This window comes from Mirounga angustirostris, unplaced genomic scaffold (genome assembly GCF_029215605.1).
Source record: "Mirounga angustirostris isolate CCGP_5_RB_7025 unplaced genomic scaffold, mMirAng1.0.hap1 SCAF_17, whole genome shotgun sequence".
NCBI lineage: Eukaryota > Metazoa > Chordata > Mammalia > Carnivora > Phocidae > Mirounga > Mirounga angustirostris.
The window spans coordinates 4536731-4552755 of NW_026991725.1; the positions used below are offsets into that span (position 1 = coordinate 4536731).

The 16025-nt window shown below is 54.4% G+C and overlaps 2 protein-coding genes across 8 annotated transcripts in view; one reads left to right on the top strand and one right to left on the bottom strand.

Annotated features, from left to right (window-relative positions):
- Positions 1-81: 81 nt before the first annotated feature.
- On the top strand, positions 82-12194 carry PROCA1 (protein interacting with cyclin A1). 5 transcript variants are annotated; one of them, XM_045889495.3, is made up of 5 exons: positions 82-4012; positions 8169-8255; positions 10077-10212; positions 10492-10650; positions 10745-12194. In XM_045889495.3, the coding sequence occupies exons 1-5, from the start codon at positions 3925-3927 to the stop codon at positions 11421-11423; spliced, it is 1149 nt and encodes a 382-aa protein (XP_045745451.1). In that variant the 5' UTR covers positions 82-3924; the 3' UTR covers positions 11424-12194. The 5 variants fall into 5 exon arrangements, with proteins under 5 accessions (XP_045745451.1, XP_045745454.1, XP_045745453.1 ...); XM_045889496.3 differs by lacking the exon at positions 82-4012 and adding an exon at positions 4100-4671; XM_045889498.3 differs by lacking the exon at positions 10492-10650.
- A 649-nt stretch (positions 12195-12843) lies between these two features.
- SUPT6H (SPT6 homolog, histone chaperone and transcription elongation factor) overlaps positions 12844-16025 on the bottom strand; it is a 32214-nt gene continuing 29032 nt past the window's right edge. For all 3 annotated transcript variants that reach the window (XM_064582927.1, XM_064582926.1, XM_045889489.3), the window contains exons 33-37: positions 15164-15276; positions 14830-14907; positions 14568-14734; positions 13915-14102; positions 12844-13647 (exon numbers count right to left, since the gene is read on the bottom strand). In XM_064582927.1, coding sequence (XP_064438997.1) covers positions 13461-13647; positions 13915-14102; positions 14568-14734; positions 14830-14907; positions 15164-15276 — 733 coding nt within the window. In that variant the 3' untranslated portion in view covers positions 12844-13460. The remainder of the gene's footprint in view (positions 13648-13914; positions 14103-14567; positions 14735-14829; positions 14908-15163; positions 15277-16025) is intronic.

Here is a 16025-nt window from a genome sequence, read left to right on the forward strand (position 1 = left end):
CTATCTTGGGACTGGAGCTTCCTGCTGGATTCTGGCCATCCCTGGCCCCTGGGCAGGATCTAGACAGGCTGGGAGCTCAGGAACCACATTTTGGAGGGCTGTACTGGACTCTAAGTGGTTGGCTTTCAGAGCTCTTTCCTTTGGCTCCTCATCCCCAACTGTGTCCCCCCTACTTGGTGCTTATTCCCAAATTTCTACCACTAGATAATTGTTTTCTTTTTTTCACCCCCTTCCTGCTTTCCCTTTAAAAAAATACTTCTCCGAGGAGAACACAGTAAGAAGTGATTGAGTTTTGGATGCTCTTTGGATTGATCAGAAGGCCCAGGGCGGGTATGGGTTTGGCTCTTACTCAGAAGATATGTTACCTAGGGATGCCTGGTGGCTCAGTTGGTTAAGCATCTGCCTTCAGTTCAGGTCATGATCCCAGAGTCCTGGGATCAAGTCCTGCATCAGGCTTCTTGCTTGGTGGGGAGCCTGCTTCTCCCTCTGCCTGCTGCTCCCCCTGCTTGTGCTTGCTTGCTTGCTGTCTCTCCCTCTGACAAATAAATAAATAAAGTCTTAAAAAAAAAAAAAAGATGTGCTATCTAATATCTAACATTTTTAGTGTTATAAGCATAAATTTATGAGTAGTGTCTTTTTACATTTTATTTATTTTTTTTGAAGGTTTTTTTTTTCTAAAGATTTTATTTATTTATTTGAGACAGAGAGAATGAGAGACAGCATGAAAGGGAGGAGGGTCAGAGGGAGAAGCAGACTCCCTGCCGAGCAGGGAGCCCGATGTGGGACTCGATGTGGGACTCGATCCTGGGACTCCAGGATCATGACCTGAGCCGAAGGCAGTCGCTTAACCAACTGAGCCACCCAGGCGCCCCTCTTTTTACATTTTAAAACCTGATTAACTAAATAAAACAAACAAACAGCATAGGGGCACCTGGCTGGCTCACTAGGTAGAGCATGTGACTCTTGATCTCACGGTCAAGAGTTCAAACCCCATGTTAGGTAGGCCTAGAGCTTACTTTAAAAAAGAAAAAAAGAAAAAGAAGAGAAAAAACCAGCATACCTTTTTCCCTCTTCAAAAAGAAAAAGACATGCTCTGAGTCAGGAGGTCCCCCATTTGAGTCCTCACTGTTCATCTTCAATCACTTCTCACTGTGTTCTCCTCAGAGAAGTTGTATTTATTTATTTATTTATTTATTTTCAAAGATTTATCCATTTATTTTAGAGAGAGAGAGTGAGTGCACATGCACAGGCAGTTAGAGGGGCAGAGGGAGAGGGAGAAGCAGACTCCCCACTGAGCAGGGAGCCCTACGTGGGGCTCGATCCCAGGACCCTGGGATCATGACGAGCTGAAGGCAGACTCTTAACTGACTAAACTGAAATCAAGGGTCAGATGCTTAACCAAATGAGCCACCCAGGCGCCCCAAAGAGAAGTATTTTTTAAAGCGAAGTCAGGAAGAGGGTGAAAAAAAAGAAAACAGTTATCCAGTGGTAAAAATTTGGGAATAAGCACTAAGTAGGAGGACACAATTGGGGATAAGGAACTAAAGGAAAGAGCTCTCAGACTCCCAGGCAAATAACTTATCCTCTGTGCCTCAGTTTCCTCATCTGTAAAATCAGGCTGATAATACTGATGAAGTTTCATGGATGAAATAACATAAAACACTAACACACACTGGAAGAGCTCAAAAACCTTAACCGTTGGGGCGCCTGGGTGGCTCAGTCGTTAAGCGTCTGCCTTCGGCTCGGGTCATGATCCCAGGTCCTGGGATCGAGCTCCGCATCGGGCTCCCTGCTCAGCGGGAAGCCTGCTTCTCCCTCTCCCACTCCCCCTGCTTGTGTTCCCTCTCTCGCTGTCTCTCTCTCTGTCAAATAAATAGATAAAATCTTAAAAAAAAAAAACCCACAAAAACCCTTAACTATTATAACTGATTAGAGGGAAGAGTGGCGAAAAACCTGGCTCCCTGTCGACATCTGATCCAGAGTCAGATTGGCTGGAAGTATCTTAGACATCTGGGCCAACAATGGTGGGACACCTGTGGCCTCAGGCGTCATCCTGAGAGGCCTCTGAGGTGTCATCCTCAGAGGTCATCCTGCCATGTTGCCTCCGGCGGGTCAAGTAGAACACAGACCCGGGCTCCCAATCCGCAAGTGCCCTGTCCACGTGCCTGGTACCATTCTCACCCAGCCACTCTGTCCTGGAAGGGCTGGCTTTTCTGCATACTCCTCTCTCCTGGCTTCAACTTTCCTGCTGTTCCTGGAGTTGTCTGGAGCTAAGGTGAGAAGGGACACCTGGGTAGTGGCCCTGTCTGCTCAGCCTCCTGGGCCTGGAGGAAGGTAAAGGCTGGGACCATGCAGACAGCAGCAGCTGCAGGAGAGGCCCTGGATGACTGGAGAAAACAGTTTAAACATCATCCTTTCCCCTTTTTTCCATCTGTTGAAGCATATCCTGGCTTAGGAGCCTGGTGCCAAGAGGATTTGAGGGGAGTGATGTGTGGAGGGTGGGTGGTATGGTTCTAACACTTTTTCACACTCCCTGGGATTGTTTTTTCCATGTCTCTTCCCTTACAGGACTGTGCTCCTCACCCCTCTTCTTGCACAGAGCCTGTAACTCAGTGTGTGTGTGTGTGTGTGTGTGTGTGTGTGTGAGAGAGAGAGAGAGAGAGAGAAACCTGCACCACAGAGCTGCTGTGGAATGTTTGTGCTGCACTGGGTGTGGGGATCAGGGGTGTGGTTTGGTTTTCTGGGTGATATCTGTAAGGGGCATGTTCATGTGTCCATATTGCAGTAGTCCATGTGTGAGATTTTTTTATGTATGCAACGTGTGTGATCGATGCATGTGCAGTTTGGGAATAAGCACTAAATAGGAGGACACAATTGGGGATAAGGAACTAAAGGAAAGAGCTCTCAGACTCCCAGGCAAATAACTTCTCTGTGCCTCAGTTTTCTCATCTGTAAAATGCTATATTTAAGGGTTTGAAGGGTGTGTGTAGTACGTTACTATGAATGCCGGGGCCCTGCTCCCCGTCACAGGCAAGCCTATGGAGACACGTGCGGTTGCGTGAACGAAATAAGATAGAGCACTAACATACATAAGAAGAGCTCAGAAACCTTAATTATTTTAATTACTGGGGGAACAGTAACCGAGACCCTGGCTCTATGTTGCCATCTTTATTGGGCAGTATTGTCTCCGGGACAGGGCGCCTGCGGGGGCTAGGAGGGAACGCGGGGAGAGGGCCTTGGGGGTGGGCGCCACGAGGGGCTGGGAACCGACACCAAGTCCTCATCTTGAGAACTGGGCCTTGGGCTCCTGTGGAGGGGCCTGAGGGCAGAAGGAGAGAACGCGCGCGAACGCGAGCGAGCCAGAGACGGCCCTGCTCCAGAGCGAGAGAGAGCTCGAAGAAGCCGGGGTGCCTGCGGGGAGGCGGGCGGGGCTCCAGGGCCGCGGCTGGGTTCCGAAGGCTTGGGAGGGGCTGGATTGCGGCGGAAGCTTGAAGTTGAGAGAATGGCTGGGGCGGGGCTAAGAACGGGGTAGGGGCGGGGCTAAAGTCTGGGGGTAGGACTAAGAGCTGGGAGTCGGTCTGGAGAGGAACTAGGGATGGGACTGAGGGCTGGGCCTGAGCGGCCGAGCTAAGGTTTAGGCCTGAAATAAAGAGGTGGTACTAAGGTTAAAGGTGGGACAAAGAGGGGCCTGGAAGGAGCTGGGAGGCCCCGGATGAAGAGCGCGGCTGAAGCTTAGATTTGGGCTAAGACAACGCAGAGCCAGGGGAAGGTGGAGGGAGGGATTGGGCAAACATGAGGCGGAGTTAAAGGCTGGATTGCGGCGAAGCTGAGATTGGGGTTTATGGTTGGCTCGACCAAGCTGAGGTTCAGGATTGGACTTCTGCGAGGAAGAGTCTTGTAGAGACGAGAACTGGGTTGAGAGCGATGTGGGTCAGGACGACACTGAGGATTGAAAGGTGGACTAAGGAAAAGACTGAGGACAATGCCAGCATCTGGGATGAGAGCAGCACTGGTAAAGAGGGGGCGGGGCAGGAGTTTGGGGGTGGGTTTCGATCTGGGGGCGTGGCACCCAAGGAGGGTTTAGAACTGGGGAGAGCCAGGCGAGAGAGGCGGGGCCAGGGGCTGGACTGGGGCGGAGTTAGGGCCTGGGGGCGGGCTCACGCCGAGCCGTGGACCAATGATTGAGGACTGAGGCCCTGCAGGGTGCCTGCGTGTTCGGCTGAGCCAGTCCGGCTGGAGCCGGAGCCGCCAACCCCTAGTTTGTAGGGCTGGAAGGCGTTGCCGTGTTGCCTCCGGAGCCCCGACCGCCGCCTAAGAAACGCGGGGCCTGGCTGGAGCGCCTGGTCCAGCACCCACCCAGTCGCTAGGCTGCGGAGGGCGGCTCCACTGACTCTGAGGGGAGGAAGGAGTCTGGAGGTTCCACGCGTGACATCACAATCACCGCCATGTGTGGGCGGGGCGAGAGCGGCATTTCCCAGGAGACGCGTGCACACCGCACTGCCTAGCTCCTTCCTTCTCCCTACTTCCCTTCCTTTCTCCCTTTCCCCTCCCTTCCTCCCCCATTCATCTGCTTTGGTGCCCAACCTGGAAGCCCGCCACCTGTGCCACAAGGGCGGGGGGAGCTCCTCAGCCCGCAGGACTGGGAGGATTCTGTACAAATGAGCATCACCTGTGAGTTTTGAGTTAGGCCCCTGCGCCTGGTTAAATGCCCCTCCAAGAAAAAGACCACCAGCCTCCCTCTTCCTTTCGAGCTGTCACTCTCATTTCATTATGAAGTCCGCCTGTGTCCGGACACAATTACTTCGGCTGCAGGAGCGCTGCACTGCTCTTCCAGTAGGAGCTCTCCTGCCTGTGAAACTAGAGAGCAGATTGCCTGCCTCAGATCTGAGGAGAGTTACTAAACCCCACCCCTTGGCAAACAGAGTACGATTGTTAGGGCTTCTTGGGGGTTGGGGAGGAGTTAATCAGCGGACTCTGTCTACAAGCCGCGTTCACAGTAACTCCGGAGAGAGCAAGAACAGTGGAGTCAGATAAAGTAGAGTTTGAATCCTGGCCCTCAGGGTCCAGGCTGGATCTGGGAGATTGTGAAGTCAGGATTGAGTCAAACCAGAGGATGAAGAATTGGCTGTGTTGGAGCTGAAAAGCAGGTGCAGTAGGGAAGTGACAGCAGGTTGGGTTTTGGATAGGAACCCCAAGTAGATAGGGCTGAAAGAGCACAGGAACAGCTCATACAGAGCCAGGAAGATTGGGTTTGACTCCCACCTCTACCATCTATTAACTTGTGTCTTTGTTTCTTTTTTTTTTTTAAGATTTTATTTATTTATTTGACAGAGACAGAGATAGCGAGAGCAGGAACACAAGCAGCGGGAGTGGGAGAGGGAGAGGGAGAAGCAGGCCTCCCCCCGAGGAGGGAGCCCGATGTGGGACTCGATCCCAGGACCCTGGGATCATGACCTGAGCCAAAGGCAGACACTTAATGACTGAGCCACCCAGGTGCCCCATTAACTTGTGTCTTTGGACAGGTTTTTTATCCTGAGTCTCTGAGTCCCCATCAATTAGAATGGATTGTGGTGAGGATTTCGAATCAAAGGCATATTTTAAAAGCCCAGCACAGTGCCTAATGTTGGGAAGATGCTCATCCTGGGTCAATTTTCTTCTTCTAGAAAAGTCTTCTGCTTTGAACCCTGGGCAGAATCTCTAACGCTATAGCTTCTTTGTTGTGCCAGTAGAGGGTTTGTTTTATTCTACTCATGTAGTCGTTCAATCAACCAACATTTACTGGGCACTTTTCATGTCCCAGGACTTGCAGATACAGAGGCAGATAAAATATGGGCCTTGGTCACATGTTGCCATAGAGTAAGTGCATGAAGTACCACAGCAGGGTAGAGGGGCACAAGACATGTGTGATCAATTCTACTTGGGTAGATAGCATTGTTCTTTCCAAGATGAACAGTTATTTCTGGGGAGGGAGAGGCAGGAGAGAAGGAATGGAGAAGCGAGAGGTGGGAAGAAGGATGAATGCGTGGGAGAAACTTATAACTGAGGAAGGAACCAGGGCCTGGGTTCTGGGGGGCCAGTTATATCATGATAAGGAGTTTCACTTCATCCTGAAGGCAGTGGATGGCTATTGAACAGGAGGAACGTGGAAGACCACTTGGTATTCTAGAAAACTCAGTTTGGCTGCATTGTGAAGACTGCATGAGGGTAGTGAAACAGAAGGCAGAGAGGCCAGGTAGGAGGCTCCTGCAGCAGTCTTAGGGATAATGGAGGTCCGAACCAAGAGAGAGGCAGATGTGGGGGGCAGGTAGACATGGCAAGACTTGGTCATCAAGTTGGTGTAGAGGTGAAGGAAAGAATGATCCCTAGATATCTAGGTGAGGTGTGTGTTCCTCTCTGAAATGGAAGAGACAAGAGGAGATGGTTTATGGAGGGTGAGGAGAGGATGATAGGCTTGTGTGGGACATGCTGGTCTAAGATGTTTTGGGAAAGTCCAAGAGGATATTGACGGTGCTCAGGAAAGCAGTCTGGATTGGAGACCCTGATTTTTGTCATTTTTTTGGTGGATGTTGAAACCATGTAAGTGGATGACATTATCCAAGAGAAGGCTGTAGAGTCTTTGAGAAGGAGGCCAAACACAGAACCCTGGTAATCACCAATTTTAGGGGTACAGCAGAGGAAAAGGAAACCGCAAAGAAGTCAGGAAAGAACTAAACAGCTAGTCAGAGAAGGAAGGCAGATGAGATGAGAGAGGCCTGTCATGGGAGTCAGAAGAACAGTTTGCAGGAGAAAAGAGATTGATTGGTCAACAGTGTCAGGTGAGATGAGACAAAAAGAAGGCCACTGGGTTTAGCTATTAGGAAATTGGTGGGGGGGCACCTGGCTGGCTCAGTCAATAGAACATGATCTCGGGGTTGTGAGTTCGAGCCCCACGTTGGACATAGAGATTACTTTAAAAAAATAAGTAAAATCTTAAAAAAATCATTAAAAAAAAGAAAAGAAAAAAAAAAGGAAATCATTGGTGGCCTATGCCTGGGCTTTTTTGATAGAAGGGCCCAGTAGCTGCCATGTTGTATGTGGCTGGCCTAGAAGAGAGGTGGAGACTCTGAATTCTCTGAAGATAGGGACTGGGCCTCCTTCACTGGTGCCTAGTGAAGCTAATATGTCTGTTAAATGAAGGCATGAATAAATCTGGATTGAAAAGGAAGAGAGGTGGGATATGCAGTGGTAGAGGGAGAAATGGGGTTTATAGAGTGTTTTGTTTAAAGATATTCATTGCCTGTAGGAAAAAAACAAAAACAGTGAAGAGGTAAAAATTCTGGCTGAGACCTAGAATTAGGTGCTTTGGGCAGGAGGAAGGTGGAGGGGTACTTCCCCAGGCTGGAGGAGAGTTGATGAGGGTGGGAGCAGCCTCAGGTAATGCTGGTGCAATGAGCTGAGAGGAACAGCAGCAGGGCAGGAACTTCCAGGAAGGTGCTGCAAGTTTCATTCATTCATTCATTCATTCATTCATTCATTCATTCATTCATTCATTCAATACATTTTGGGTACTTACTGAACTGTGGAAAATAGAAGGAGCTGACCAGGGACCTGTAGAAAGATGACCAAGTGCCACTGAAGGCCCTGCTAAAGTCCCCCAAGCAATCAGCTCAAGGAGCAGGACTCAGCTCTGATGCCTCAAAGGACAAAGCTAATTGGGGGAAAGCAAGGCAAGTGGCAGATTCTGCCTTGGTTGCTGATGGAGCTGTGGCCCCAGCCGAGGGACACTGTCTGACCAGCCTCCACACACCCTGGAAATTCCTGGAATTGTCCCTCCTTGCCTAGGCTCTGGCTCACTCCCATTTGTTACTCCAGACTCCGCTCCTGTTATGCTTCTTCCAGGAAGTCTTCCTCATCACCCCCCACCCCCAGCCCTGCCTCTCTTGTTCTCTGCTCCCACAGGCCTTCCTCCCACCTCCCTTCCCATCAGTGTCTGCATCATGCCGCCACCCTGAACTGTTCATCCTCTGTGTCCCTCTCCTCTCCCTGAGAACAGGGGCTGTTGGGTTTTTTTTTTTTTTTTTTTAATTTCCCCGCATCTCCAGGGCGAGGGCGGAGCTTGTCAGGGAATGTTTGAGGCATGGATGGCATGGGGAGGGGGCTGCCGCCGCCGCCACTCTATACTCTCTCAGATGTAAACAGGTTACCCGGCTGGGAGAGAGGACATCGGCTGGCTGGTGTGCCATCTAGCACCAATGCATCTACCTTCTCCTCTGAAGGTGGGTCCAGGGTTCCCCACCCCCCTCACTTGGGAAAACTTGACACTTGGTGGCAGGCAGGAGGGAGGGAAGTGTTTGGTCCTGAACAGGTTATCCAGCTGCCCCAGCCCCAGCCCATCCCCTACTCCTGCCAGGCCCAGGCTGGGAGGGCCCATTCCCCATTCCCCGAGGCCATAATCACCCTTATCTTTGGCCTAGCACTTTATGTGCACAGACTTCTTTGACGTATATGAACTGAGCCCTCTCAACAATCCTGCAAAATATATATTACCGCCATCCCCACTTTATGGATAAGGAAATGAAGGCGCAGAGAAGTAACTTGCCCTGGGATGCCCAGCTAGTAAGTGACAGAGCCAAGACTTGTACTCAGGCCGGTCTGATGTCAAGTACAGGGCACTTGTCACTCTGCTGCCCCTTGTCCCCAGTTCAGCAGTGCTGAAGAAGGTGGTGGTGGTGGTGACCCAAGGTCCGGCCTCACATGCCTTATTCCCCCAGGATGGAAAGGGGGCATGGGCAGAGAAGCAGAAAGGGAGGCCACCAAGTGGGTCAGGGGTGGATGGGGGACCCGGGGCCCTCACGGCCTGGTGGGGGGAAGGGAGGAAGCTGCTGTCCCCTCATCTCTCAAGCACTTTCAAGGCCATTGGACTAACACACCCCCAGCCTGAGTTACCTCCTGGGGCGTGGCCAGTGTGAGGCCTTGTCCCAGGTCCACCATTGTAGAGGCTGGGTAAAGGCTCAGTTCTCCCTGCCTGTCTGGAGGGATAAGGCCACCGTAGCGCCCCATACCAGGCTGGAACTCACCAGTGCCAGCTCACTTCTTCCTGCAGGGGTGGGTGGAGCTGGAGTCCAAGGGGGGACCTGCAAGAAGGCACCTTGTTCTCTCTGTCCTGGTACGTGAGAGCTTGGGCACAGAGTCACTTCACAGGCTCACCTTTTAGATGGCAGCCTGAGGGAGAGCCGTTGGTAGACTGGAGCCTTGGGCAGGGTCAGAGGGGAGGCGGTAGGGGTAGAGGATGGGAGAGGGCTGGTGTTGGCCTGAGCAAAAGAGGTGGAGCCTTTCTTCAGGGCTTTCCCCAAATGCCAAATCCTCACCCCAGCGGCTTCGCTGTGTCCAGGGTACCTGTGCTGCCTCCAACCGGTGGCCAGGCTCGGGGTGGGGGCGGGTCCTTCAAGTCTGTGGCCCTAAGGAGATGGGATGGGCAACGGGGCCTTGATGAGCATGGAGCAAAGTGTGAGCATGGGTAATGGGAGAGAAGTGAGAAAGGGAGGAAGGTGTCAGAAGGGAGGCGGATCTTGGAGACGAGGAGGGGAAAGCAAGCGCCAGAGTCAGGTGGAGAAGCTGAGGGGCCTGACCTTATCTCCCCTCCAGGCCACAGCAGGGCTTGGGGCCGGAGTGACCCTGAGGCTGAGTGGTAGGGAGTGGGCCTCCTGGCCTGTGCAGGGGGGGCGGGGGACTTCTGAACTGGTGCTCCTGTCGGCCACATGGTTCCACGGTCTGCTTGGCCGGAGGGCCTTCGCCTCCCTGGGCAGCCTGTGGAGGGCTCCAGCAGGTTCAGCAGGAGGCGGGGAGTGGAAGAGGCAGGTGTCATGGGGCAGCAAAGGGGACTCGCTGAGACATTTTCCTCGGAGTCTGTGGGGGAGGATTTGTGCAGGGGACCTGAGGGGAAAGGGGAGTACTGGGTTCCTACGAGGTGGTTACCACTCTGAAGTAGAAAGCTGCCGGGGAAGGGGAGGGTGGGTGGCAGCAGCTGAATCTGGCGAAGCCTTTAGATTGAGCTATGGGAGGGGAGACCCAGAGGTGTGCCACTGTCGCCACCCCAGGTGAATTCAAGGACCCGGACAGGTGCTGCTGGAAACACAAGCAGTGCACTGGGCACATCATCCACCCCTTCACCTCAGACTATGGCCACCACAACCTGCACCTGCACTCCGCCAGCCACTGTGACTGTGATTCTAGGTAAGGGCCCTCCTTCTTGGGAGACCCGCAGCCCAGAAGAGACTGCTGGGCAGAGCTAGGCCCACAATTTCCCTGTGGTTCCCCCTTCAGCTTTGACCTGGCACTGCTAGCCCGGCCCCAGCTTTGTAAACCTGGCTCTGCTCCAGAGCCATGGGGAGGAGGTCTTTTGGCAGCCTGGGCTGAGTCCAGCAGAGGCCAGCTGTCCCCCAGGCTTCTCGCTCTGGGTCCCGGGGGGAGTCACGGAGGCATGGAAGCCAGGCTGAGTCCTCTGTGTGGCAGGCTGAAGGACTGCTCAGAGAAGACAAATAGCGACAACTCCCGAGATGTGGGCCCAACCTGCTCCCGAGAGGAGGGCTCAACATGTTTCAACATCATCCAGTCCCCTTGCTTTGAGCTCATCCCAGAGGAAGAGTGTGTGGAGCGGTTCTGGTATGGCTGGTGAGTGCTGGCAGGCTGACAGGGGCGGCACTAAGGGGCACCGGCCCCCCCACTCTCTGTCAATCCTCTCTCTCCCTGTCCCCCTCCCTCCCAGGTGCAAAAGCTATAGGCCTGTCTCTGTGGCAGTGATCCACCATCCAGTCCACCATGACTATGTGGCAGACGACCTGAATGAAGAGGAGGAGGAGGAGGAGGAGGAGGAGGAGGAGGAGGAGGAGGAAAGCAAGCCTCCCATCCCGACCCAAGTAGGGCCCGCCACCCCTGCACCCGCTGACACAGGCCTGGGCGCAGTCACAGGTACCCTGGACTCAGCAGCTCCCATCACGATCTGGCGCTCCGAGAGCCCCACGGGAAAGTCCCAAGGCAACAAGGTGATCAAGAAGGTGAAGAAGAAAAAAGAAAAAGAGAAAGACAAGGAAGAGGAGACGGATGAGAAGGTAAAGCCGAAGAAAAAAGTCAAGAAGGGCAAGTTGATTAAGAAGAAAAGCCCGGTGAAATTGGAATCTTCACCTCCAGACTTGAGCCGATCAGTAAGCCCGAGAGAGTTGACCAGGATGTCCGAGTCCAGCCCAGACAGCCGGGAAGACCTGGAGAGTGAGGACAGTTACAATGACCCCAGGCGGGAGGAGCCCTCCAGCGAGGATATTGTGGAGTCTTCGTCACCCAGGAAGAGAAAGAAGAACACGGTCCAGACTAAGAAACCTGGGGCCAAGACCTCACCAGTCAAGGTCAAGAGGAAATCTCCCCCAGGATCAAACCCCAATCTCAGTTGAGGCCAGGGCGTCCACGGTGAAGAATAAATGCGTCAAGCCTGTAGCTGACCCCCTGCTGCTGTTCTCTCTCCCTCCAACCTGTCCCTGGGGCTGGGGGTGGGCTCTGGGCATAGCTGGAGCCAAGGGGCCAGGGGGCTGCAGGGGTTTCTGAAGGGTAATCTGTCTTTCAGGAGGGAGTCCATGGGAACGTAGGAGGGAGGACAGTGGGGGACACGGCCTGCTTCTCTGTAACATCCTAGGCTCGGGGCAGGAGAGGAGCACATCTGGGGGGGGTGGGAAGGAGGCTGCCCGTCTCCTGGGAGACTGGTCTGTGTGCAATCCGCTCAGGGACAGGCAGTGCTGTCTGCAGTGACACCCCTAATAAATTGAACCTTTTAACCCACTCTGTGCCACTGTGCCTGGCCTCTCCCTCCTCTAAGTGGCCTTCAGGAAGATGCTGGTGGCACCGAAGGGAACATGATCTTCCCAGCTGGTGTGTCCCCACTCCTGCTAGGCCCTTCCAGACCTCTGTGCTGAAGGGAATGGAAACGAGTTCCTGGCAGAAGAGCAGCCTTTCCCTCCCAACTCTTGTCAACAGCCAAAGAGATCTTGAATGACGGGATGAAGTCCAGATGGGAGGCTCATCAAGTTTGGGCAGTAGTGACCTTTCCTGATTTCTCTGCTGAGCCCCAAGCAGAGGAAAGGGAGAGGGAAAGCCTCACTTTCCCAGCACCAACTTGCAAAGCTGTGAGGCGAAGCCCTTCTGAAGAAACACGGCATACCAGGAGTCTAGAACACAACGAGGCAGTCAGGCTGGGGGAAGGGGCCAGGGCCAGGGGGCTGGCTGGACCAAGCTGGTAAGAGGGGGGACTGGCCTCCCCTGCCACAGCCCGGCACTTCCTTTTCCAGGGCGTGTGTGGGAGCAGGCGAGCATGGGGCCCATCCTGGGGCAGCCGTGCTTGTGTAGAGGCGCTCTACTATCACAGACCAAGGCCCAGCTGGCAAAAAGAGCCGGGGAAGAGGTGCAGGGGCTCGAGAAACCGGAAGTTACGCGCAGCCCCTCTTCACTGTGCCAGAGGAAGCGAGCGGGCGCAGATGGTGGGCTGTGTGCAAGTGTAGTAACAGCACCTAACGGGTCCTGGGGCCTCACGAGGTCCTAGGCCCTGGGCTGAGCGCGCACACGTCCTCTCTCAGTCCTGGCAGCTGCCCGGACGAGGCAGGTATCGATCACTCCATTTTACAGAGACAACAGGCACAGGGCTGGGGAGTGGAGCAGGTACGTGACCCCAGGCAGTCAGATACAGAAGCCGCTTGCTGTTCAGAGTCACTGTCTCTCTGATGGCCTGGAAGGAGTCAGGGGGAGCCCCCAGAGCTCCACACACTGCTTTGAAAGCCACCCTTCAAGAGCCGGAGTGTTGGAGAGAAAGGCTTTGCCAAGTGCTCTGTAGAAACACTGTTTATTCAAATGACAGGCAGGAAGCGGAGGCAGCAGCAGGTGGGTGAAGGCGGCCAGGCGGGCACGGGGCAGGTTAGCACTGCTCCCCCAGGTCCCCTGCAATTCTGCTTTGCTAGCCACCCAAGCTGTCGGCATCAGGGTCAGAAATACTTTCCCTCCTCTCCCTCCTGCCCCAAACTGAATAAATAGCATTCCTCTCCCCTCAAGAGCTGGGGGAAACTCATGTGCTGAGCTTGGTGCCCCAGGGTCACAGCCCAGAGTCAGGTGAGGGCAGAAGCTCAAAATGGCTTGTAGGGAGCAGAATACAAAACTGTTCCACTCTCATTCTCGTCTTCCTCTTCTTCCTCCCCGCCACACTCCCCTCCCAGCCTGGTCCCGGGACAGGTGGTCGGTGAGGGCCTGGAGTGGGAGAATTGTCGCCTAGCGTACACTGAGCTCAAATTCGCAAGGCCGTCCAGCTTGTCACCCATCCAGGCTGACCACCAAAGAGAATGTCAACTCACACCACTTTATGGACAGAAAAAGAGGGGCAGGGAGTGAGGCAGTGGGCGGCTGGGCCTCTCCCAGCCTCAGAGGTAACCAGAGTCCTAGGAGCGGGCCCCCTACCGATCCATCTCATCCAGGAGCGGGGTGGCATCGCCGGCAATGGACATGGGGGTGCTTTCGATCATAGGGCTGGGGGAGGGCCGGGGTGTCAGCCGCTGCTTCTGTTTCCGCCGCTCGGCTTCCTTCTCCTGGAGCCACTGCTCTGCCATCTTCCCCCAGTCGATGGCGGCGTGGCTGCTGGACCTGGAAACGGGAAGAAGGGGTCTCTGAGATCAGGACCCTCCGGGAGCTTGCTAGAAGGAAGCCTTCCCTCACCTGTCCTTACAGAAAGCAGCCGTTGCCGGCTGCCCCGTGGCCCTCTTCTGGCTTCTCCCAGAAAGCAGTCATCCAGAGCTATCGCCTGGGTCACAGCTCTCACGAGGTCCAAAGCCCCTGCCTACGCCGAGCCCGCTGGAGGCTGGCGACACCTGCCCCTAGTAGCCTGCCCTGTGCCACGGACCACATACTTACTTTGGCTGCTGCTGCCGTTGCCGAGAGCTGGAAGAGGGCTGGGGCTGGGCCTGGGCCGCCTGGGGGGTGGTGCTGGCCTGGAGCTGGTGGTACTGTGGTGTGGTGATGGGCTGGCTGGGGGTTGTGTACGAGTAGCTGGGGGTCATGAGCGGTGTGGCCACTGGCTGCTGGGCTGGCGTTGGGAACACCTGGAGAAAGGAGAACGGTCAAATGGGGAAGGGCTTGGGGCTTATTCGGACTTGCTACGAACTTCCGGCAAGCTGAAAGCTGGGGCTCGGCCCAGAGCTTTCTAACTGACCAACATCTCTTGAGCAGTATGTGGTCCCAAGCAGCAGAGAGAGGCCAGCAGGATGGGACCTGGCACAACAACCCTCAGTCCTGGCCACTTGAGGGTTCCAAAGATCCCAAAAGACCATGGAAAAATCAGACCTTACTCCCTTTACCCTCACGTGGGCCTAGGGCAAAGGACTGTGGGTTGCAGACAGTTCCTACGGCTGTGGCGACCCCATCTGTATGTCTGAAGCCCCCTGTGGTGGGCACGGCCAGAGGCCAGTCTATGGACACGGGTCAGTAAAGGAGGGTCGGGAATGGATGATCATTCCCGTTCAGTCTTCTCCATCCCCTGCAGGGAGCCTCGTCTCCAAGCCACGTACGTGGTAAGCGCTGCTGCCCCCTCCGCTGCCGCCATAGCCATACTGGCTGGAGGCCCACTGGGCTGGGGTGGCGTTAGGGTTCTGTCCTTGGCCTGTCACGGCTGCAATGGCACTGAACATCTGTGAGGTCATGTTCTGGGGCAGGGCATTCACAGCTCGTGTCAGATCTGTAAGCACACAGAGGTGGGGGATGGGCACATCAGAGGTCAAAGTCCTTCTGGTGCCATCCCTCCAGCTCCAGTCCCAGACATGAGCTCCTCACCTGCAAGGTTGATGTTGGCTGGGGTGGCGTTGATAGAAGCGGGTGTCCGGGTCCTGCTGCTGCTACTGGGGGTGATGCCTGTAGGAAACGGCCAAAGTTACTTATGTCCCTCCAGAAACCTATTTCTGGTTTCACAACGTAGGGGGCTAGAGGACGTCTGAGGTGGGTGGAGAGAAGGGAAGCTGCGTCGGCAAAGTAGATGCCAGGAGGCTGGAGCAGGAGTGAGGCAGCTGCGGTGACAGCTCAGGCCTCGCCCCTTCCACAGGTGGCAAGTGAGCATCCGGATTCAGGGCCTAGCTGTCCCTTTAAGCACACCCCAGAGCGCAGAACTCACCCGGGACAGGATCCTGGTAGTGATCCTTAAACCATCTGAAAAGTCCATTCACAGTAGGGAAGATTTGGCCCCGGTACCGGAATCCTTCGGGAGTCACTGTTACATATTCTATCCTGGGATTTTGGAAGGAAACATGCGTCAGACACCACTTGGGGTCAGCCCTGAGAGAGGGGTCAGAACAGATCTCTACCATGTGAAGAAGCCAAGCTGGGTGCTGGGGCGGAAAGGAGAGATGAAAGAGCCCCGACTCTGTCAAAGGAGGCCGCACTCTGAGGAGGTGAGCATGGTCAAGGCCAGGAGTCAGCAGCCCCTGGTATGCTAGGACAGGTCGCCAGAGGATGGCCTGCAGGGGGCTGGCCCACCATCCTGCCACCATCCTGGGCTGCAGGATGATGGCAGCACATGCAGGTGAGGGTAAGACTGAGGTCACAGTGTCAGGGTTGGAGGGGCCTCCCAGGGCAGCAAACACAATTCCCCATGAACTGGAATCTGGAAGCACCCCTGTTTAGGTGGGGAGTCTGACCTTACTCAACACTGCGGTGCAGGGAGTACGTGAGGATGGGCTCTGTCACTTGCCACCTAGATGACTTTATGTGAAGTTACTAAACCCGAATCTCAGCTTCATTTGAAAATGAGAGTAACAACCCTTAAACCTTTAGAATTGCGTGTGAGGAATAAATGAGACGGTGCACAGGACGCACTTAGCATGGTGCCTAAATTACGGTTTTGTTCGATTAAGGGTAACTGTCAATTACCAACAGACAATTACAAAAGCACCAAGTTCTCATTTATATGTAAGTTGAACCCTGCTTCCTAAATCTAATGACACTCAAGTGTCATTAGTTTGGCAACACAAGGAGTC